The following is a 24,537-nucleotide window of genomic DNA, read 5'->3' on the forward strand; positions in this document are numbered from 1 at the left end:
ATTTTGGTTTACGGTAGGATGTGGAGAATTTAACTACTTCTTCTCAAGAGTTACCCAGTTATCCAAGACAGTCACTGAACAGTCAATCTTTTCCCCAAGGACTTGAAATGCACCTCTGGAACATTCCTTCAGACTTTTAGAACACTTCCTGCAAGTGAAGTTTAAAGAGTAAATGATGATGGTGATGATGATGATGGCAGCCAATACTAAGGGTGTCTACCAAATATATTAAAACAACATTTAACCAAACCAATTACATGAGTTGTGAATGGATTTAAGTAAAAAAAAGGTCAAATCAAAGCCATTTGAACTGGCTGTGCGACCTTAATAATCACTGTGCGGCACTCACGGGACGTCAGGGCTGTTTTAAGCTCCTAATAGGCACTGAACTCACTGACTTCTCCAACAACCCTAGGCAACAGGCTCCAGTCTCCCCACTTTACTGGTGAGGACACTGAGGTACGGAGAGGTTAAGTAATGCGTCCAGGGTCACAAACCAGTAATGGAAGAGCCAGGATTTGAGCCCAGGAATTCGGACTCCACGACTCGAGCATTTAACCACTGTGCTGTAAGTTTTTACCAAAACGAGGAGCAAGTTCCCTGCCCCTTGGAGGTTATGAAATATTTTTAATATAAAACGATGGTCACATTATCTCAAATCTCAAAGATTTTGGAATCCCTGATAAAGTGCACTTTAAAAGTAAGAGTTGGATAACTAAAGTGAAAAAAGAAGTTTAAAAAATCCTATGTTTTGGAGGCTGGCCCAGTGGTGTAGCAGTTAAGTTCGTGGGTTCTGCTTTGGTGGCCCAGGGTTTGTGGGTTCAGATCCTGGGTGTGGACCTACACAGCGCTCATCAAGCCACGCTGTGGCAGCATCCCACATGCAAAATGAAGGAAGACTGGCGCAGATGTTAGTTCAGGGACCATCCTCCTCAAGCAAAAAGAGGAAGATTGGCAATGGATGTTAGCTCAGGGTAAATCTCTCTCACCAAAAAAAAATGTTAAAAAAAACACGAGTTGTTTAATCTCATTATAGACACACAAAAATTCCATATATGTATATATGCAGAGAGCGTCTGAAGGATTTAAAAAATGTGAATCAAGGTTACTTGGATTGTGGGCTTCCTGGTGGTTTTTCTCTATTTCTTGCGTCTTTATAACGAACATGTGCCCTGTAGTCGGGAAGGAAAGCTGCGTGCAGACTGGCCCTGTGCTGAAGCCCCAAGCACTGTAAGCTTACTCCTCAACACCCTCTGCCTGTGGCTTTCAGGCCGTCGGATTTCTGTGAGGGATTTCTCTCTTCTTGTATCATTAAGACAGACAGAGACAGACAAAAGACTGGAGAAGTATATTTATGTCTCTAATCTGAAAGATTCTGCTCGTAAGCAAATGACCCAGGGCCACGGCGAGCGCCCGAAGGACTGTGTGTGGAAGCCAGCCTCCCAGCTGGAAGAAAAGCCTGGGTCCTCAGTGATCGTGGTAGGAGACAGTGACGACTTCAGATGGCTCGAGGCTGACTCCAAGCTTCTCCACCCTGCCTCGCTCTTCTGGATGAAGAAAAGGCAGCAAAGTCTGAGCGGGGTTTTGGTGGCTCTCAGACGACAGGAGGAGCCACAAACAACTCCAGGGAGAATCTGACAAGCAGTCCCTCTGGTGCAACAAAGTAGTTCAGGTGAAGACGCTGCTAGCGTGGGATGGAAATTTAGCGACTGAATGGCACACGCTGTCAAACCTTTTCCAGCCACTGAAGGAAAAGGAACCGTCTGAAGACTCTAACCTCTGGAGTCTGCTCCGGCAAAGATGGACACAGATGGGCTGACCGTCTCAGGGATGCCTTCTTTGTGATTTCTTAGGATTAAACCAACTCTAGCTTTTGTAAAACCACCAGGGCCCCAGAAGACGCCCACTGCAGGTGAGCCCTGCTGTGGCAGCGGATATTACAGCAAAATTCCTGAGGGGCTTTGTGGACACAGAGAGTCAGAAAAGTGGGTCTCCACCTTAAACCAAAGAACAAGAGGAAGAACAGGAAAAAACTCTGAGCCCCAGACCACGCAAGTCACAGGCCATTGATACACTGACGCCAGGATCAATATGCTGCCTGGAAGGGCATGCGCAATGGAAGAGAGAACAGAGAGAGTGTTTAAGAGATGGCTGATGTCTAAAAGGGAAGAGCTGAATCCAAGTCCCAGAAACGGATGGGAGTTTTGAGATTATTTAGCCCAGGTGACAGAAACTCTCAGAGAATTTCTGTCGGGACTCAGGCATGGACATTCCATGGCAGGGGCACGGTGTTGGGGAAGGGGCAGGGAACCAGAATTCTGATGACCCTGGTTGGAATCCCAGGTCTGCCTCTACCCCAACTGGTGACCACGTAGAGTGGAGACCTTTCTCCAGGCTTAGTTTCCTCACGTGTCAGAAAGGGCCTCCATGTAAGTACAGGGTCAGTGTGGAGATAAAACAAACTGGAGAATGTTAAAGCACTTTATAACTTTCATCCGCTGTGAAAATGTTATCAATTGTTGTTAAGATGCAGAAATAAGACTGGAAATGGAAATAGTTAAGTGCATTTGTAACTGATATGATTTTATCCCGAAAATACTGACAGAGATTGATAAGCTTAGGGCAGAATTCCAGCACCAAACCCTCTGGGCCTGCCCTGTTTGACACTATTATCGATGACGCGGACGATATTTGGAGGCATATTTATCACATTTGCAGATGAAAAGAAGCCTGCAGGGACAGCTAACACACCGGATGACAGAACACCCACAACACCCTAATAGGTCAAAAGGAGGGAACTCAGCTAAAAACTGAAACGGAACTGCGGCACGTGCAAGGTCTTGCTCTCGGGTCAACGATGGTGGGTGTTTGAATGATCAGGAGTGCAAACCGGCAGGGATGGAGCTGCCAGGTTTCAGCCTGAGCCACAGGATGATCCAGATGCCAAGAATGTGAAAAGCTGCTACAGCGAAGACTGCGAACCTGGAACCAGAAGGCCTGGGTGCGAATCCCAGGCCCGGGCATGAGCAGGGATAGCATGTGATGGCAGGGAAGACAGAAGGAAATCCAGGCACTGACGAGAGCCTGGCCAGTGCAGAGTGCCACATGAGCGGTAGCCATGACCCTTGCTCTTACCCTCAGCTGCACTAAAACACGTTACCGCCCTCCTGTTTGTGCTGGTCAGTCTCTACTGGACATCTGCGTAGTTTTACAAACCAGATTTTCCAAAGAACCTGGGCTGAGTGAAAAGCCATTCAGACAATGGACCGCGACAGAGGAGCAGCGGGAGCACTGGGGCTGTAAGGCCTGGGACAGGCACCTGGGGCAAAGCTGGCCCCCGACAGGAATGATGCTGGCACTGCCCCGCACAGGCGGTGGAACTGATTCTCCAAGTTTGGCCAAGGTACCTACGTCTCAGTCCCAGTTTGCTCACTTACAAGAGGATTAAAAGAACTAATGAATCAAAGTGCTCATCACAGTGCCTGTCGCAAAGGCGCTCAGTAAACGCTGACTGGCATTACGACGAACAGTATGGAAAAGAGGAAAGGCAGAGGAGGTAAGGAGCCCTCATCCAGTATCTGACACATGTCATGTGGACCAGGGATCACTTTGATCAATGATAACAACACCTTGTAGTTTTATGTTTGCAAATAATGTACATTCAGCATTTGGACCTCACAGAGACGGAAGAGTGCAAACAGACAAAGGGTCAGAAGGGAAAGTGGTCGATTTGGGCTCACTTTCAGGAGCTCTAACAGTGCGCAGGGTCTACTCTGGAGGCGGCGAGCCCCCACAGCTGGGAGCACTGATGCAGAGGCCTTACAGGTGACTGAGGAGCGATGAGGCTGACGGGAGAGGGTCGAGCCAGGGTGGGAGCACTCAGGGAAGATGCTATGACGCTTTCACTTTTTATCTACAGACTCAGAAAGAGGAAGTGGGACAAGGGAGGGGAAAAGCTGTACTGAATAACCTCTTAAGTAAGCTCATCGTGGTGCCAGGTGCTACGTGTTCATTGTCTTTCCCCACACGACCCCCATCTCATGCTAAGCTGTTCCGACTGCCAGGTTTGGGTCAAGCTCAGGAATGGCTGAGCCCACACCCAGGCTTCTTCCACTGCACACCTGGGCCTCTAGACTTGGAAGGAAATGACAGAAAGAGTCAGATCCAGATTGTGCCTCAATCGTCTCTTCTCAATGATCTTTTGAGATAATTGCCCCATGAACATAAAGCTTCCACAACCCACTCCAGGGTTTGCCACTCTGATGGTCTCAAATCAAATTCTTCCCTATACACAACCAAAATATCTCCTGCCTTAAGTCTATTTCTTTGGTTACACAAACAATTATCTGTTCACATAAGAAAATACCCTTAACAGGGTCCATATACTTGTTTCTTTACCCAATACTGATTCTAGAAACCAGGGGCTTCCAAAAGGGGTATGCAAGGAAGCAGACAAGTGCTAGGAGAGTGGGCCCTGGGGTCTCTCAGACTCGGGCCACATGACCAGGCACGCCCATTTCCTCATTGGTTATGGGGGACCCTGCCTTGGTCACAGGGACCTGGTGAGGTCTCTGTGAGATAATCGTGGACTCAGCACAGCCGAGGACATGCCTAAGGCTCCAGAGAGATGCTGCTGCCACCACCTCTGTCAAAGAACTTAAAACTAACAAGCAAAGAGTCACACACTGTCACTCCAGGATGTCGGTTCTCAAACTGCATCCCTCTTCTTGACTACTAAGTAATTAGGACATGACTCCACATTTTGGACTGTTGCTATAACACCAGGACCAGAATGAAGAGGACATTTGAACGAGACCTGGAATCATTTTATACAGGTCCTCACAAGCTGGAAAGGCTCTGGCATCATTAGGGTAGAGAGAGTGTGGAGGGGCCGGGGATGTAAGCTTCCTACTGCAGAACGTGGGGACAGGTGAGAGGAGGGGAGTAGCTGGCAGCGGCAGACAAGAGGGGCTCAGGATGACTAAAACTAAACCCTGTGCAGCGAGGGGCGCTGGGGTCACTTCTCTCTTGATTTCTCCAATGGTATGAATCAGAAGAGCTCCCAGCAAGGACACCTAATGAAGCGCTGGGGACTCTCCTGTTGCATGCAGCCTCATCTGGTGTCTGCCGATTCGTCCTGGCCAGCCACATCTTCTAATTCCAGCGCTTGGAAGGCTCCAACAGCAAATGTGACCGTCTCTAGCATCCTCCCAGGAGAGGCTGGCTGGGTTCCTGTTCTTTGTTGTCAGCCCTGACTGCTTGACTGAAAGCACACCCTGCGGTTCCCGCTGTCTGCAGGTGACCCAGGTGCGGAGGAAGCGCAGGGTCACCGTGAAATCCCTCTAATCGCCTCATTAGCCGGGTGGGGATGAGGGTGTGTTTATTCCACGAGGAGGCAGAGAGCTGGTAATTGCATGGTGTCACACAGAAAAAAATCGTGGTAGGAGCAAAAGGCCAAATGTAAAAAGCTGCATGCGCACAGCTGTAATTAAACCAGAGCCCTGAAAGGCAGGGCCCACAGCACCTGACCGCGGAGGGAAGGGAAGGGAATTAAAACCGGATGTGCTGGGAGGCAAAAGGGGCAGCTCTCCACCGGGGCGTGAGCCCACATGGTGCAGCCCTTCTGGAGCTGCCTGTGAACGCAACGGGGTGAACTCAATAACCAACAAGGAGCTCATCTGACACACCGTCCCTGAGTGACTGACTACTCTGTGCCGGGTGTTCTCCACCAAGAAGAGACCCAGCCACCTTCCTCAGCGCTTCTCCTGTCCTTGTCCTGGTCTGGACACTTCACCTCAGTATAAATGTCCTAAAGAGATAATCCACTGTGGACTTCAAAGTCAACCCTTGTCTCCCTTGACAGAGAGGCCAGTAGAATACGCTCTTGTCTACAATCTGTGCAGCTCACTCAGGTTCTCCATTAAAATATTAACTAATCCGAGCTCGTCGTTAAACCACAGGTACACTGAGCCAGCACCGTACTGCGCTCCTGTGTTAAGAAAAGCACCCCAGCACCTGCTCCCAGGACCACACTTTCGGGTTCCCAGAGTGTGAACCTGGCTCTGGATTTTTGAGACTCGGCAGCCAAGTTCACGATCACCTTCATCTTGCTCTTCCTGACGTCAGACTCTACTGAACCAAGGTCTCCTAGGCTGGGGCCTGGGCAAATGTCGGGTAACTCTGCTCCTCAGCTCCACAGGACATGCACATCTGTCCTCACAGCTACTACGAGTGGTCCTAGCTGTTTCCTTCCGTTCTTGGGACTGAGGTCGAGAGATCTGAGCCTCCCTCTGGACCTCTGCTCTGGCCTTGCCTAGGTGGGGTGGGGACCTCGATCCTGCCCCATTCATCTCTACCTTCTGTGGGCTGATCCCCATGCCGCTTCCATCTGTGAAATCAGGGAAAGTGACGAGAGGCTCGATCCTTCTGGGACTGATGAGTGGAACGGAGGCTCTGAAAGGCAAGCACCCCACCTGGCAGGATTTGTTGTTTGCTGGATTCACTCAACAATTAAGAGGCATTTATCTCTTTTTCATGTTAGAACAATCTGGTTTTTTTCTTTCTTTCCCTTTATGCTCTTCCTCTTAGAATTAAAGAATGCTTTCAGTTTTCATTCATACATTCAAAAATATTTCCTGAGCACCTGCTGTGTCTCAGGGACCATGGAAGGTGCTGGGAATGCAATGAGAAAACCAGACCGGGTTTCCACCCTGAGCTCCGCTCGAGAGGACAGACAGACACGAACCACAAAGACACGCTGACGTTAGACTGTCGAGAAGGCAGGGTAGGTGAGGGGAGCAGGCGGGGTGTCCACTGGGCAGGTGGGTCAGAGAAGATGTCCTCACAGAAGGGACGGGGCTCTGAAGATGGAGAGGAGTGGGAAGAGGCCCTGGCCCACGGCACACTCGGGAAAGGCCCTGAGCACGGGGAAAGCGGGGCTGCCAGGGGAGGCGGAGGGGGCAGCAGGCCTTGGATGGAGCGGCTTGCTGTGGTCATTTGTTCTCGTCGTTCCTGTAACGAGACATCACTGGGCGCTCTGAGGCGAGGGCGGCAGGGGTGGGGTGAGGATGTGCTGCCTGTGGAGCCCCGGCTGGAGGGGGCAGAGCGGCCACAGCACACTCAGCAGACTGTTCTGGAAGTTCGGATGAAGCTGAAGGACCGAGAGCTGCCCTTCATGAAGACAGGGTTTGGGAAGCTAAGGGAAAACTGATTCAAGGAGGCCAGAGGGATCAAGAGTGTGGAACACTGCTCAAAGATGCAGGAAGAAGAGAACGGAGTCCCGCGCAGTGGGTTTACAAGGAGACATCCCCACGACTCCAAGTGTGGCTCTGTCCAGCCTGTGATCTCACGGTGGCCAATCTGTCTTTTTATAGAATGATAATTGGCTCTTTGAAATCGAGTAAATTTTCACAGTGGGCAAGATTCCAGGTTTGCCTTCAGCTAATTAAGTGATATTAGGGAGGTTGTAAATGCCACATAAAAATTGGCAGGCAAGCTGCTTCTAGCGATGAGAATATTGCTTTATAGGGAGATGCAGCTGCAGCTTCTTAATGCTAGTCTTGGAGGGAACCTGTTCCATGTTTTCAAGGTTGTTCCTGAAAAGAAAAGTTCAAGGGTGCTACAAGGTTGACAACTAACTACACTTTCATGCTCTGTTTCAGGGGTACTTGTAAGTGTGATGCAGGCCCGGGGAGGAACCAGCATGACTGTCCACGTCATCATTCTCAACAAGTCTCCCAGGCAGTCGCGTTCCAGACGCTGGGTCAATGCTTCACACTCATCATCTGGTTTGACCCCCACGACAACACTGTGTGGCCCCAACACCCTCATCTGAGAGGCAAGGGGACAGTGGCACAGAGAGGCTGAGTTGCTTGTCCAAGGGAACATAGACGATAAGTAATTCAATCTGGATGCCTGTGTGAATCGAACTCAGACTCTTAATGACCATGCAACACTCCCATAGTTGGCGTTTAAGAAACAAGGGGAGGGGCAAGGTAGATGGGGGGGGGGTGTAACCTTCTTAAACTAGAGGACCATTCAACATAGTAACTCTTTTTTTTTTTTTTGAGGAAGATTAGCCCTGAGCTAATTGCTGCCAACCCTCCTCTTTTTGCTGAGGAAGTCTGGCCCTGAGCTAACATCCATGCCCATCTTCCTCTACTTTATACGTGGGACACCTACCACAGCATGGCATGCCATGCGATGCCATGTCCGCACCTGAGATCCGAACTGGCGAACCTGGGGCCGCCAAGAAGTGGAATGTGTGCACTTCACTGCTGTGCCACCGGGCTGGCCCCCCAGCATAGTAACTCTTATTTGCTAACAATTATTGAATGAGTGAGAGTGAGAATCAGAGAGTGACATAGCAAAGGCCTTCAAAGATGAAAAACGCCCCAAAAACGGAGCTTTGCAAAATCTCTAATTTGAACCTCAGTGGTAAAGTATTTATGATAATTCAGATGAGAAAAGTCTGGCAAGAGGATGTGTACTTACTTCAGAGAATACGCTCTACCTACAACTTTGGAAGTAAGAGAGGTTAAGGATGCTCTGTGGTGCCTGGGTGTGTGGGGGTTCTGGCAGGACGCCAGATGCAGGGGAGCCAGCCCTACGTGCCCTTTGATTACTGATCCTGCCTGTTGAGCACACTCAGATCCAGTGAGTAGTAAAGGATAAGAAATCCCTAATTTTCACTGAGATCCAGTAAGTAGTAAAGGATAAGAAATCCCTAATTTTAGATAGTTTAGCTGCTTGATAAAATCAGGAACTACCAGGTAACACTTTAGCTAGGCTGGTTTGAGAAAATTTATACAAAAGAAATTGTATTTAAGGGGCTAGCCCCGTGGCCAAGTGATTAAGTTTGTGTGCTCTGCTTCAGCGGCCTGGAGTTCGCCAGTTCAGATCCTGGGCACGGACCCACACACTGCTCATCGTGCCATATTGTGGTGGCATCCCCCACAGAAGAACTAGAATGACTTACAACTAGGATACACAACTACATACTGGGGCTTTGGGCAGGGGAAAAAAAAACGTAAAAAAAAAAAGGAAGATTGGCAACAGATGTTAGCTCAGGGCCAATCTTCCTCACCAAAAAAGGCATACCTTAAAATCTTTAAAAGAAAAGAAAAGAAAAAGCTGTATTTAAGAATAGTCAACAATTCAGATTGTTGATCCTCTACTGATTTTAAAAGAATAGAGCTGAGAACAAGGGAGCAAAATTCTGAATTACTTATAAAGAAGACGTCTCAGACGTGTCTAGGCACTAAGAACAACAGGAGGGAGACACGGATGGCGGAAGCCAGAGGTAAGACCGGCCTTAGGCAGCTACAAACTAAAGTGCTTGGGGATTGGGGCCGGCCCCCTGGCCGAGCGGTTGAGTTTGCGCGCTCCGCTGTGGCAGCCCAGGGTTTCACTGGTTCGGATCCCGGGAGCGGACATGGCACCGCTCGTCAGGCCACGCTGAGGGGGCGTCCCACATGCCACAACTAGAGGGACCCACAGCTAGGAATGTGCAACTATGTACCGGGGGGTTTTGGGGAGAAAAAGGAAAAAATAAAATCTTTAAAGTGTTTGGGGAAAAGGAGTGCTGTTTATAGTTATTGCACACCATTCACCGAGACAGGGCGGCTCATATTGTCTTCTGTATTGTCAGAATAACACTAAGACCTTAAGGCACATTAGTTTCTACATTCTTGAACCCTTCGTCACAGAGGGTCAGACAGACGAGGAATCGTAGCCCTCCATAGCATGCTTGCTCAGTGCTCCTGGACACGTTCTACTCAAATGTGTGACTGCCCAGATAGACAGACAGACAGCCTGGCAAACTCTGCTCTTTCAGAGCCGACAGTGCTGAGGCTCAGCATGTCCTGGGAAGATGGGAACTTTGGAAGGGATGTTACCTTGGCTTCTTAGGAACTGCCGAACCTACACACCTTCAAAATAAGAGCTGCATTTCACGGGAAGAAAATGCTGTGTTCGTGACGGATGTTGCTAAGGGGCCATTCAATATTTTACCAATAGCACCAACTCTCTGTGTACATGCATATGTAGGGTTTGGGGTGGGGGCTGTCTTGACAGGTTTGTGTGTAGGTGTCAGCAGAGTTTTTGTGACTATGACTGTATTTCTGTGTGCAGGGGGAAGACAGTTAGTGTTCCCTTCCAGAACTGAGGACTGAAAAAGCAGACAGAGACCTGGTGATTAAGTTCTCATTTGGGGACATTAACTATTTATTTTCTTCCTCCGAAAGGGGTCAAGTAAAGGAATAAAGGCATACAGACGGGAGAGAATTCCCTTCGTCACGGCATGGAAAAGCCTAACGGCCTCCTAACCGAACCCGCCCTTGCTGCCCCCTTTAACATCGGGTGAACTCCATGTCGGGCGTGTGACAGGTGAGACAGGGTGTCACTTACGGCCTGATGGATTTGGTTTGCAGACATCAGAGGTCTGCATACAACATGTAATTACTCTAAACACCATAAGATGGAACGCAGCGTAATTTAGAGAATTTGGTGCTATTATTTTATCCACCCACACAAAACGGAAGGAACGCACTCTCTTTCTGGACAGACAGGTTTCAGAGGAGACGCCTCAGCTCCCAACAATCACTGTGGCCACAGCATAACTCTCCACACTTTGTGGGGTTTAATGACTTTTCTTTCCAGTCCTCAAAACACAGCAACTGGCAGTTGCTTGAGCCCTGACTGAGGTGTGGAAAATCCGCCCAGTTTTCTCTGCCGCTTACCCTGACCACAATTATATACGGTCCTTGTGCAGATTAGCTGCAAAGTCATTCTTCCTCCAGGAGTGACAAGATTTCCCCAAATAAAAAAAGGTACCTACTGTATCCTTGAGTGCCCGTCTGCGTTTGCAAGGCAGGGGTGGGGTGGGAGGATGTAAGGAGCGTGGGGAGAAATGCCTTCAAAAGAAGGGCATAACAACGGAAAAAGTGGCTGTAACAGAGTGGCGACACGGCAAGAACAGAGAGCGGTATTGTCACGGGCGGAGTAATCCTGTGACACACTGCTGTCACTCACCACCCGGCTCCCTGCCGCGCCAGCCAGACATCAAAGGCTGCCCCATACCATCTTACATGCTCTTTATCGGCTAATCAGCCCATTCTTCCCTAAATAAAGCCCTGTTAAATCCCCCGCTCACAGGGGTATAGGAGTCCTGGTGCCCATCTGCTAGCGAGGGTCAGCTGAAGCAGGAGGCAGCGGCTTGCTCTCTCCCTAGTGGCTTCTCAAGGTAAGGACAATGCTGGCTCCAAGTCCCCCTCCCAACTGCTTCCCTGCCTCGCCACTCTGCTTTCCAGGATCTGGGTAAGAGCTGAGGACATCCCAGTCTGAAGAGCTGCTATCTGGATTAACACTTGCTAATGAAATTCCCGGTCATAAAGGTAGATCATCTGCTGACAATGAAATATTGGGATTGCATTTATTTACGGGGTGAGGAATCAACAAAATCCGTGTTTTTCACCAGTAACCATCTGGCAAGTCTATTCTTACCTTCCCAAAGTGTCAACATTTTAGAGATGGTGACAAGATGGTCAGCATTCCAGATTCTAGGAGGTCACTCTCAGACCTGACTGCAAGCCTCATGGTGTTGTCACATACTCAAAGTTAACATGCAGGGATCCCAGCCACCCCGAGTCCAAAGACAGGAACCTAACTCTGGAGCACTGCAGCCCCAAACCCCAGAACAGCCGTCACGTCTGGGAGCCGATCTGAGGCGTCCTCTCCCTCTGGGAGAAGCTGGCTCCAGCAGAGCGCAGGCAGAGGAGTGTCCAGCTGCAGCCCTGCCCAGGACAGGTAGTGTGCAGAGGCAGGCAGCGCTCTGCACCTCAAAACTGCCTGCAGGAAACCAGAGCTGCATATGGCTCGGTCTCACCCGGGCACATGGCATGGTCTCATGCATGGAGAATGGCAGCATGTGGAGAAACAGCTGCCTCGCACATACTAGAATATGGTCCTATACGAGAGGTATGAATTTAATACAAAAACCAAGCATCTTAAAAATTCCAAAACTGGAATTAGAACTAGGCAAAATTTTATCCATTAAAAAGAACCTTGTAGATGCCAAGTCCCTGGAGAGATCAAGTTGAATATTCCAGAATCTTAACTCACCTGGTTTCTAGCTCTCTGTCCTAAGCACTTCACCTGTACGGCCCCTAATGGCTCAAAAGGCATATTAACATGTATCACCTAATTTTGATTCTCAAAACAATCTTGTGAAGTAGCTAAAAACACAGACTTCCTTCTCCCTTTTGTAGTCGAGGGAATTGAGGCTCTGAGAAGTGGAGCAAAGATATGGGCCGAAGCTCACAAGCTCGCATCAGGCAGTGAAGTCCAAGGCCCCGACTCCAGCCCCAACGGTCACTTCCCTGCACTGGGCAGTCCTTCCCCTTCTGCCACATCACGCCAGAGAGACTGGGCCTGACCAAGGGTGGTGATGTAATCAACACTTCTCAGTGAACGAACAAGACGGACACTGTGCTGGACCGTGTAGGTACTGCCTACAGATTCTCCCAGTCAGGGCAAGTATACGTTGGCATTTATAATTAACATGCAAAAAGAAGGACATACGATGCAAAGTGACTGTCCAGAGCATTCAAGGGTTCTTTGTGCCCCAAACATTTGTTCAATGTATCCTTCCCACCCACACGTTGCATAAGCAATAACATCAATTCATCCCAAAATTCCCTTTAAAGCAGCTCGTGGTATTTAAAATACTCTAGTTCCTGTGAGCGGCTGGGTCTGGTGCTAAGAGATCACCCTTTCTTTGAGGAGAGAAAGACAACCTTTTACAAACGGATTTCCTGAGGGAAATCATCTCAGAACCTCCCGAAATTATGAAGATGGACACAGAGCCCAGTGCCCAACCTGCAGGGCAACACTGCTCACTCTGACTCTCCTCTCACTAGGACCTCTAGACAGTTCTGAACAGGCTTTTCCAGGGAGGTAGGTGAGAGGAGGTGCAGAGGAGTCCACTGCACTTGCCTCTACAAGTGCTCAGCATAGAGACGCACGTCAGCACCAAAGAGAGCAGCATGCAGGGTTGGGAGGTCCGAACCACGCCCCCGGGGCCAGCCTGGCCTGCAGAGCTGGGGCTTGCACACAGCCCCTCCCATCGCACAGGTCAGGGTACGTCACCAGGGCTCATTTCATGGAACACGCCAGAAGTCTTCCTACAAGTCCCAGAGGCTCTCCACAGCACATCTGAAGCTCCGAGTCTGGCAAGTCTCAAGTGACTCCACTGATGGGCAGTGAAGACAACCCAAGAGGCTTACCTTGCTGCTCCAATAACCCCACTAGGTCTGGACCCGAGAAGACACCACTGAATTTCTGCAGGCGCCTTAAAAACATTCAGATTGGGTATTTTCCCTGTTTGAAGCACTTACCATATTGAGAGAAGGGCAGAAACTGATGATAATTTACCACAAAAACCAAAGTTGGAAGAGTTTACAGGGAGTGCGCAGCAGCCTGCCAGGCGATCCCACTGCCACTAATCTGAACGGGGCTCTCTCCACCCGCCTGACTTTGGGCCACTTGTCACAGGACAAACTCAGCTAGTCTTACCTCTTCAGGTTTGCTTTCCTCTTCGTTACAGCCGAGACACTAAGATTTCTGGGGGCATCTCTCAGCCCGAAGCTCTTCGCCACGTGCCCCAGGTGGAGCGAGCGGACGTGGAAGACGTGCTTCAGCTCCCGGGGGTAGGCTGCGTAGGCTCGGATGAAGGACTGCAGAGCTGCAAGAAGCGGGGGACGGCGGCTGTGAGGCCACTGCTGCCCGGCCTCAGGGCTGCCTGGCATGGCTTATCTTGACGGGCGACGACAGGCACACAGCCAGGACGGTACCACACACACGAACAATCAAAATCGGTATTTGTGTATTCTTCTCAATTCCTCCAAAAAAAATCTATAGGCCTCAATTATCACTAGAATAAACCCAATATAATTTCAGATTTTACTGGGTCGCTTTAATAATCCTAGAGGGCAGGGGCCCTGTTTTCTTCTCCATTATATCCTGGGAGCCTAGTACAGTACCTGGCACACAGTGGGCATTTGATAAATGTTTGCTGTATAAATGAAAGAAAGTGACAAGGAATGAAGAAACTAAGACATGATCAACATGCGATATTTTCTCATGAAAAATGAAATCACTAGACCTTTATATTAGGAAAAACGTTTCCTAATTAAATTTTACTTCTTTTTTGAATAGTTACACATGCAAATGTTACAAAACTCAAAAGGTTCAAACGGCTTTATTCAAAAGGACTGTCATTAAGTTTATTATTACTGTATGTTCCTATTTCTACAATAACCTCCACCACACGCCCTGCCTCCAGCTCCCTCAGGCAGAGGAGTCACTGACACCAGCTCTTCGTGTACACATGTGATTTTAACACCAAATTCCTCCTCAAGAATCAGGATTGACCGACACAGTGCTTCTCACCCATTCAAAGACTGCGTTAAAAAGGAGATGAAAACAGACTTTTAAAACGGATCAAGAAAATTATTAAATTTCTAGAATAGTCCATGAAACAGTTCATCCCTTGAGGATTGCCAACAGTTTAGAGATGTCCATCAGACATTCTATCATGAAAGTCTCAGTCCTATTTTAAAGTTAAGGAAAAGGTCCCTCTTCTAGATCCCAGCACTGGCCAGGGAAACAAACGCCAGACTTGGTCCCAGGAGGGTGGAGTGGTGGCTGCACCTTAACTCGGCACTCCTTTGAGGGAGGATCTTCCTCCACCTGGTTGCCCTTGAGCATCTTGCCATAACAATGAAACTCAAGCGTCTGTCCTGTTCTCACTCCAGCAGGGCAGGAGGGGACTGTTCTGAAAAGCTCTCCCCATCCCCATCACTGCTCACTTGACTCCCAAGCCCTGCTCTTCGGCCAGAGAAGCCAGAGCCCAGCGCCACACCGGCTGATGGAAGCAGGCACTAAATACCAGCCTCTCTCGCCCTCGCTTGTTGAGCCACTGGACTGGCAAGTTTGCCCACAGCTTAAACGTAATATCCCAGCAGCACCTGGAGACTGGCGTTTATGAACAGTAATAAAAAGTGTCATTTTAGCAGATCAGCTCCTGGAAGGATCCTGGGAATCCATCAAAGCTCTATTTACTGAGCAAAGTGAACTCCTTTTCCCAATCGAAGAGAAATAATAACCAAGGCAACTCCTCTGCACCTTTCTCTTAAATCTGTGCTTATTCCCCTTTTTAATAACTGGGGACTATCTTTTTCAAGGAAAATCTTTAACATTTCAAATGGTCTGTGCTGTTTGGAGGGTTCTGACACCAGGCTTCTAGACACACAGCTACATATTCAAGTCCTCAGAGAGGAAAGCTACACAAGGACCACGGCCCAGGAGACTCAGGCCCTCTCCTCTCCCTCCCTTTCTCCCCCCAACCCCCAACATTTACTCTGGGTCTAAAAAAGCAGACTGAAATCACGCCAAGCCAAACCAAACCAAAGAGTTTGCACCTTTAAAATCTTACCCAAATGCTGGCCCAGACCTTTTTGTTCATACCACCCTTCCGCCTAAGCAAACCAGCTCCCAGCTTCCACCTCGCACAGCCCTCTTCCTCCTTTTCTCCAGCACTCCTAAGAGCCGAGGATGGAGGGCCTCTGTCCCAAGAGACGTAGTGCCCAACTAACAGCTTTACACGGATAATGAGTTTGCCAAGAAATGGCAGAAGTGTTTTCTCCCTCGACGACTGGTCAGGCAGCATTTCGCACTGCATATTTTTACTAAACCTCCTTGTCCTCAAGGCTCCTGTCTCGCTGGGGACAGCGACAGTTGGTTGTCCTCACATACTTGCATGGACTCCCATGTTTGGATAATACAGAGAAGCAGGAATTTCAGAGGCAGCAGCAGCTGTTTGTAGGACCTTCCAAGGGGCAGGAAGTGGCTCATGTTGGCAGTGTCAAGAATGTGTAGAAGGAACAGGGGCTGTGGGGCCAAGCCAAGCGGAAAGCAGAGAAGTAATAAAAGCAGACGTTTATTTGGGATGATGGATGAAGCTACACCAATTAGATGGAGCACTCTTGTAGTCGCTGATTCCTATTTCACAGCCATAAGGTAGATGAATTAAGGGACATCTACTTTAAAATACCCTACTTGGAAATTTTGTCCTTTTTCATAAAATCAAATTTATTCTTGGACATCTGATCAGGAACAGTGGTATGGATCAAGGAGGTAGAAAAGAGCAAAACTCCAACCTGGAAGGTGCAGATAATCCTCGCTCCTTCTAATCCCACTGTGGCCCCCAGAAGAACACACATCTGTACAGAGTAAAGGCTCAGGCATCTTCCTCCTGACACATCAACAGTGACAACTACCCAAAGGAAGTGGGAAAGGAGGCAGCCTGTAAGTCAGAGCATTTGGCCAAGTACCCAGCCTACTGATCACACTAAGGGGAGAGGAGCAGTTGTCACCCATGATTTGGATTTTCTTGACTTTGAGAAGCATCCCTTCCAAGCCAGGCATAACTCCTACACATGTAGTCCCTGCTCTTCAGGGAGACCCAAAGATGGAGACGACCAAACTACAGGAACAGTGGTCATTTGCAGGTAAAGGACTCCACTTTCTGAAATTTTTGTTCAGGAGTATAGAGTTCAAACTTATGTTACCACAATTTTTACCACCTGAATCTCTAACTAAAAGATGCAAGAAATGAGAGAAAAACGGGGCAACTGCTTCTGGAAACTGACAACAATTACATGCTGGTTATTAACAATGACTGGGTCAGAAAGTGGAAAAAGGAAAACAAATGCATACTTGGCCCGGTTTCCAACTAGTTTTCTGCCATAAAGGCAAAACCCAGCTGCTCTGTTAATTATTCATGAGGTGGGTTCTGCAATAGCATAAAAGGGAGGCAAGTCAGTCGTGGGGAATTTGCATATGCAGATTGAAATGCAAAAGATAGTATCAACCTATGGGTGTAGTGGCTGTCCCCTTGTTGTGAATTCAACATCTTTACAGTGGCAATTATGTGTTTATTCCCCCCAAACCTCCAGAACTCACAATCCTAAGTAACAGGAGAGAAAAGAATGGTGGAGAGCTTGATGTCTGATGTGGGGGTGACTGACATCTAGGAGAGGCAGTTTCCTCCCAGGCCAGCATCAATCTGGTGTAGAAATCAATTAGCAGATAAGAAAAGTGATACATTTACTTCCTTCTTGGTACATAAACGTTGGGGAGGGGCGCCACTCCAATATCCTTTTAAACAGAAGACAAGCAACTCTGCTTGTTTCTTGGTATTAACAAGTTCAATGATGATGATGATGAGAGAGAACACAAAACCACATTCCCTAAGGCTTACTTACTGTAACTTTTACTCCGATGACCCACACACCCTGAAACAGCTGAAGTCTCACTAGCATATCCAAAATACCTCTGACATCAAAATCGAAGATGACGGTGTGGCTTTGATTTTTTTCACTGCAGCTTTGTTATTAACGCTGAAATTCTGCAGCACAACCCCTAGTTACATATCACACAGCAAGCTGAGTATGCCTAACTTTCAACAAATGACCAAATTCTGTAAAGTCACACTGTGACAAATGTTCTATTCTTCTTGAGAGGCACGTTCCAGTACTTCTCTAAAGACAGGTTTTTAGGAAAACTCTTAAGAATTGTTGAATTCACTTTAGAGAAAAGCTAGGACAGGATATTACTGGAAACCCATCTAGAAGGATACACACTAATCATCCATCAGTGGTTACAGGGCAACTACTGGGACTTCATCTTTCATCTTGTGTAGTTCTGATTTGTTCCAGAGTTGTGGCAACAACCAAGGACCGCTTTCGTAATGTGCTAAAGTATATAACAGGTACTCAAAACTATCTGCTGACTACTAACTCATCTTTGTCCTCTATTTCCTGATGACCACAATTGCCCTGTAACCAGTCTCCCAGCTTTCTCCCTTGCTCCTAGTGTATTCTCACACGGCAGCCCAGTGATCTTTTCAGACCTCTGTCAGACCACACCACATCCCTGCTCCAAGCCTCCAACAGCTCTCATCTCATTCAGGGTAACCCAGAGTCCTCCGATAGCCTCCCAGCCCGGCCTCTGCTGACCTCGCTCCTTCCAGCCACACTGTTCACCTTGAGTTCCTGTGCTCCTCTGTTCCCCCTGCCTGGAATGCCCTTCTGTCAGAGCCATGTGGCTGATCCCTCTTTGGGCTTTTGCTCATGTGTCACCTTCACAATAGGACTCACTCTGACCCCCTATTTAAAATGCTCTTCAGGAGGTCGGCCCTGTGGCCAAGTGGTTAAGTTCGTGTGCTCTGCTTCGGTGGCCCAGGGTTTTGCCAGTTTGGATACCGGGCGCAGACATGGCACTGCTCATCAGGCCATGCTGAGGCGGCGTCCCACATGCCACAACTAGAAGGACCTACAACTAAAATATACAACTATGTACTGGGGGATTTGGGGAGAAAAAGAAAAAAGAAAAGATTGGCAATAGTTATTAGCTCAGGTGCCCATCTTTAAAATGCTCTTCGTCTCCCTTACCTGATCCTCCACTAGAATGTCAGAAAGGTAAGGATGTTGGTCTGTTTTGATCTCTAATGTATCCCAAGCACCTAGAACAGTGCCCAATTCAATAAATATTTGTTAAATGAATGATTTAAGAAAAACTTCAATTTATAAAAAGAAGAAAAGAAAGGATGCTATAGTGTTCATATATTGGTAAGCCAGCCTGGCATTCTTTTCAAAATTGCAGGTAACTATTAAAAGGAACTGTGGATTCCCCGACATGGAGTAAGTCTCCTTAGCACACGTGAGAGTCACCAGCCAAGACACACAACCTTCCACCATGAAAGACACCAGCCATTCCAAGCTCCCTTCCCCCGTGCTCTGCTCAGTGCTCAAAGTGAACTGTTGAGTCCACACCTAATGCTTGGTGATCCCAGGAGCCAATTTATCTTATAAAGGGCCTGAATATTAAATTAATACCTAATCTTTTGTAAACTTCCTAGGAATTGGGTTCATGGTCTGTGGCCCTTCTCAGCAGTCTTCTTGCTCATTTTTCTTTGTACTTTCAAACAGGAACTGCATAGGGTCTAGTGATTTCCAGCCCTTACCTTCATCTCTAATTTCCATCTCTACAACTATTTCTACTGACACGTCATCTGTCTTCCATCCGGTTTTCAAAGACTGAGAAAAACAGATCCCTGAGATCCAAGTTGTGGGTCAAAGCCCTAGTCCTGATTAAGCCAAGATAAAGCCTCATTTGTGCAAAACACGGGGAAGGATGAAATTAACATTTAATATCACTTTAAAGCCTTCCGCGCCTGCTTCCAAACCCTGCAGAATTAGGGAGATTGCGGGCTTTTGCTGGTGAGCAGAGACGCCTGGCTGGCCTCTCAGCCCGGCTGGGGTGTGCGGCGGAGGTGGCCAGGACGCTCTGCCGTGCTATCCATCCACAATCACCTAAGAAATCGACCCACCTTTCTTTGCCCCGGAGACCCTCCTCTCATTGGAGTGCACGTAATCTTCAAATACCGTCTGCAAGACCGTGGCTCGCTCTCGAATTTCCTGGGGGCCAACGGCACGGGATTTCTGGGAGGGTGACGGAAGGATTACAGGAGAGACAGAGTCAGAGTCAGGAATAATGAAGCAGTTTATAATAGATTTAATAACAGTAAAATCACACAGTAACCACCTAGGGGCCAACAAGGGTAATCCTTTCAATATTACTAGGGAAAAAAAAGGGAGCTATAAAGATGTGAAAGTCAAGCAAAGATGAAGATGGCTTTGTGAGGGAGCAGATCAGGTCTATTTATTTATTCACTTACTCTTCTTCACTCATGTTCAAAATGAAAGACCACTGGAGACACTTTGAAATTTTCCAAGTCCAATTCAGGTATTTAAAGCATCATTGAACATAAGCAGTTTTCAAATGAATCTTCTATCACCTACTTAGGCCTTGAGTCTTCTCCCCTCCCCTCCACTCATCGGTGGACACTGGTAGTTCCTCTAGGAGCATCCCAGTGACCTGCCTAAAGCAAGGCCAATCCTTGAATTTCAGAGTATGCTTCCTCATTCCTCCGGAGGGTCAGACTTTACTGTTTCTGATTCATTCGTTCAGCCCAGAACCACTGTGCTGAGTTTCCAGGAACCTTTTAAGGAGTGGGCTGTTCCAGCAAACCACATTCAAAGATGGCATGTATCTTTGCAGCAAACCGCGCCTCTGCAAGAAGTAACATCTGTATGCACTGAAAGACCCTCCCTACAGACGGAAAATGTTAATAAAATAAAAAATTATTTTCTTTTCATCCTTTAACAATCCCACAGAAAAGATTTCCTTTCTTTATTTCCCCCTAAAAATGAGAGGTTTTTGTTTCTTATATCTTAAAACAAACATGAATGCTCTCTATTGAATGTGAAACTGAGATCCAACAGAATCAGATTCTCCAACCCAATTTGGCTAATATGCCTCCCCAAAGATGTTGATTCTATGAATGATGCTATTAAGCTTCTATCCCACCCCTACCTCCTGACGTGGGTAACCAAGAAAAAGCCAGTGTGAGACCCAGTTCAGTCTTCCTTCAGCCCTGTGGCGGACAGGATACACACGCTTGTGTCTGGCTGACCACACCTAACCTAGGCTCCTGAGTCTCTTTCACTTTTAAAGCTGCCAGAGGAAGAACAAAGAGGAGAGAAGAAAAGCCTCATTCTCTGGATCGACATCCGTCTCTGTATTAATAGAGACTTAACAACCTGAAAATGTTTTTAGTTTAGTCAAATCATTCCTGCTACCTGTTTGGTTGATGACAGTCTAGCTGATTTCACAGTACATGGTCCCCCTAAGGGTTTTATCCACTCAAATGTCAAGAGAAAAGTCACTCAGGAGCTGTGTTACGAAAGTGGACATTTGCTATTGTCATTAACCAGGATTTTTTTCTACCCTCTTAACTGATGTAAAATGCAAACTTTTTTTTTTTTTGCTGCCCTCCTTTCGTTAAGCCACCTCAGCAGCACAACTGTCACCCTCCTTGCGTTTTTTTTAATATGAATGTGAAATTAGCGAGGATGCCCTTTCCCCTGGCGGACAGAATCCTCTGTTATTAAAAAGTAAAGCACTTTAATAATGAAAACTTTTTCCTCTTTTTCCTGTGTTTTAACTGTTTAAAATTAATGAGAAGGGCAGAATGGTTGTCAAAGCGATATTGAAAGCCGGGCAGCCAGGACCGAATAAGCACAAAAATCCCTCTAGAGTGTTAAATAAACAGAGCTCCAGCCCTCTCGAATCCCTCTGTTGGTTATTGTATACATTCTGTAACAGCTCTCAGAATAGATCTGAGAGCCAGGGAGGCAGAGAGGTTTCAGAATTCCAATAAAGGCCTCAAATTAAAGACAGCCTGGTGCGAATTCCAGGAGAAAATTAAAGAGACCTCAAGCTTAAGTGACAGGTGACTTGCTTCTGTGTCACAACTGTCAGGGGATTTAGTGATAATATGGCAATATATTACAAAGGGCTTTTCTTATTCCCCCCTTTAGGTTTCAAAATGAGGCATCTTTTCTTCCCAACCAAAAAAAAAAAAAAAAAGAAAAAGAAATTATATACACACATATATATATATATATGAATGTGTATACAAGCGAAATACGTAGAAAAAAGGTGATAAAACGAGGTTCACACATTTGAAACGATGAGGTCAGTTTTAGTAAAATATAAGAAAAAGTCAATGGCAGAAAACATAATACACTTAGGGAAAAGCAAGTCTTATCCCCCGACCCCCACTTCCAGAAATACTTTATTTTAAAATTTCCCCTCCTGAGAATGAATGCAGTATTTTCCGGGTGTCTTCTGGGGAGGATAGTCTAAATCTAAACTGAAGACAGAGGGGGCAGAGTTAGGCAGCACCATCGCAGCCCCAGACAGGTGAAATGCTCCCATAATGAGCGTGGGTCAGACCCCAGAGGGCATGTGAAGATCCCCCCGCCTGGCTCTCCCACCCTCCAAGATGCACAGATTCAGTACTGGGTAATGAAGCTAACCTGCAACTAGCGGGCCACAGGGAATCTAGAAGAACATATCTCCCACAGCCTACATGCACTCAGTACCCCTTTGTCTGTGAGACCCTATTGATTTTGGGGAAAACAGACAATCGCAAAGCACCAAGCAATGGGCTAGTGATCTTTTAACATATCACGGCGCCAGTGACAGTTTTTTGTTAGGATAACTTGACAGGCGTATTTCATGGGACAAAAAAACTTGCAGGAAAAACATGTTTGGGCATGTACATGCTTTGAAGACGAAAATTTCATACCTATCAAGAAGCAACAGATGAGTATAAGACAACTAGGCCAGATTGTTCTGTTGTAACAAGTTTTAGGTGGTAGCAGTGGTGGGGGAGGGTGGCTTTTTTTTTTTAATCATGTCTTGATATTGCTAAATTCTAAGATATTTTTAAACTAAATGGGAGGATTTTGTTTTAATCACTTTACTGCCAAGCTGAGTTTTACCCCCACGGTCCCTAGAACCTTGAGTGCTTCCCAGTAAAGTTGAAAGATCAAATTTATTCTCTTTGTAGGTGGGTGAACATTCACACACCCAGACGTAGCTATATATATTTTATATACCTAAATATGAAATATACATTTTACAGATGCTTCACTCGCTTTCTTTCTGTTCACAGAAGTCCAAAAATGTATGTGTCAAAGGGACATTTACAACGGACTTCAACCAAGCTGGGTGAGGAGAGGTATTATAATGCGGCATCTGGCTCTACGTGTAAAAGGTGCATCTCCTGCATCCACGGTCATCTGCCCAGCCCTGGTTTGCATGCTAGAGAGAACTGCCCAAAGGGAGAACAGCAATTAAGACATACTGTTAGTCTTAGAGAAACAGAGTGAAAAGTTGTATCCAGCATCTACTTTCTTCTTGTTACTGTTCACACGGATCATGCACATAAACACTCTCTCAGGCTGCATATCTATGTGACAATTAATAATGTAGGCAATTTAGTTTAGTTTTTCTTTGTCCTTTGAGTTAAAGTTAAATTTGGTCAAATAAGTCAGGCTTTTATCGACACGACACCTAGAATCTAGTCTGATGAATTTAGTTTTCTAGATCGACCAGTTATTTTAGTGTCAGTGAAAGCCCAATTGAGCTTAGCAATTTTTCTTTTTTAAAAAAAAAGGACCTCCATGGGGCTGGCCCCATGGCTGAGTGGTTAAGTTCGTGCACTCCGCTGCAGCATTCCGCTGCAGGCAACCCAGTGTTTCGTTGGTTCGAATCCTGGACACGGACATGGCACTGCTCATCAAACCACGCTGAGGCAGCGTCCCACATGCCACAACTAGAAGGACCCACAACGAAGAATATACAACTATGTACTGGGGGGCTTTGGGGAAAAAAAGGAAAAAAAATAAAATAAAATCTTTAAAAAAAAAAAAAAAAAGACCTCCAAACCCTAAAAATATCAAAACAGGCGCCAGCCCCGTGGCCAAGTGGTTGAGTTCACGTGCTCTGCTTTGGCAGTCCAAGGTTTTGCTGGCTTGGATCCTGGGTGCGGACATGGCACTGCTCATCAGGCCATGCTGAGGCAGCGTCCCACATGCCACAACCAGAGGCACTCACGACTAGAATATACAACTATGTACTGAGGGTCTTTAGGGAGAAGAAGAAGAGGAAAAAAAAGAAGATTGGCAACAGTTGTTAGCTCAAGTGCCAATCTTTAAAAAAAAAAAAAAATCAAAACATCCTACTCATTCCTATCCATCAGGGCAGGAGCTCGGGGCTGAGACAAACTTACATCCCAGTAGTGTGCAGAGCGCTTCATGCCTCATTTTAGTTCAACCTCACAGCAAGCCTACAAGATGGGTACTCTTGTTCTCCTCATTTTACAGACGGGAAAACCAAGGCCGGGGAGAAGATAATCTGCCCGAGGTTGCAGAACGACCAAAAAGCAAGGACTCAAACCCACGTCTGTCTGACTCTGGGCCCCGCCTCCCAGCCACATCTTACAATGGCTCCTCCAGTCTCAGCAAGTCTTCCAGGCTGGTCTCAAGCTGAGGAAAGGCTTAAGGAGACTGATGCTGCAAGGCCACCAAAGGGCAGATGTTGAAAAAACGGCTGTGGCTTGTTCCTGAAGGAGCAGTGGGAACCGCAGCTGCTCTGCTCCTTCTGTGGAGGAACGTCCTTCAGGAGGGCTCTGCGCCCTTCCACAGCTTCCCCGGAGAGGTGCAGATGCACTTGACAATCAGCTCCCCGGAGAGAAGTCCTCTGTGCTCACGGGACAAACAGCGAAACCAAAGCCGGTCCCAGAAAGAGGGTAAATAAAGACCAGATTTGATCAAACCTTTACTATCTCATTTTGCAATTTTACTGCTTGCTCTTATTTCTGGAGAGCAGACAGATGCTAATGTTCCACTTACTGTGATACAGCAAAGAGGGTAGTGGGCTCCATGTCACTGAGCCTGGGCTCTAATTCCACATCTGCTACTTACTGACGACAATACTAATACTACTACTACTAATAATAATAAAATACCCTTCAATACCTGTGTTGGGGCTTTTGGGTCATTT

The 24,537-nt window shown here is 47.2% G+C and overlaps 1 protein-coding gene across 11 annotated transcripts in view; it reads right to left on the reverse strand.

The window, feature by feature from the left end:
* Positions 1-24,537, reverse strand: part of DDX31 (DEAD-box helicase 31) — a 73,474-nt gene that overhangs the window by 4,554 nt on the left and 44,383 nt on the right. For 6 of the 11 annotated variants that reach the window (XR_011533370.1, XR_011533369.1, XM_070595418.1 and 3 more), the window contains 2 exons: positions 19,451-19,562; positions 13,573-13,741 (listed from right to left, as the gene is read on the reverse strand). Coding sequence is in view for 9 of the 11 variants with exons in the window: in XM_070595418.1 (XP_070451519.1) it covers positions 13,573-13,741; positions 19,451-19,562 (281 nt within the window). In the remaining 2 variants the exon portion in view is untranslated. The remainder of the gene's footprint in view (positions 1-13,572; positions 13,742-19,450; positions 19,563-24,537) is intronic. The other 5 variants (XM_070595426.1, XM_070595421.1, XM_070595424.1 and 2 more) reach the window with 1 other exon arrangement.

This window comes from Equus przewalskii, chromosome 26, assembly GCF_037783145.1.
Source record: "Equus przewalskii isolate Varuska chromosome 26, EquPr2, whole genome shotgun sequence".
Lineage (NCBI taxonomy): Eukaryota > Metazoa > Chordata > Mammalia > Perissodactyla > Equidae > Equus > Equus przewalskii.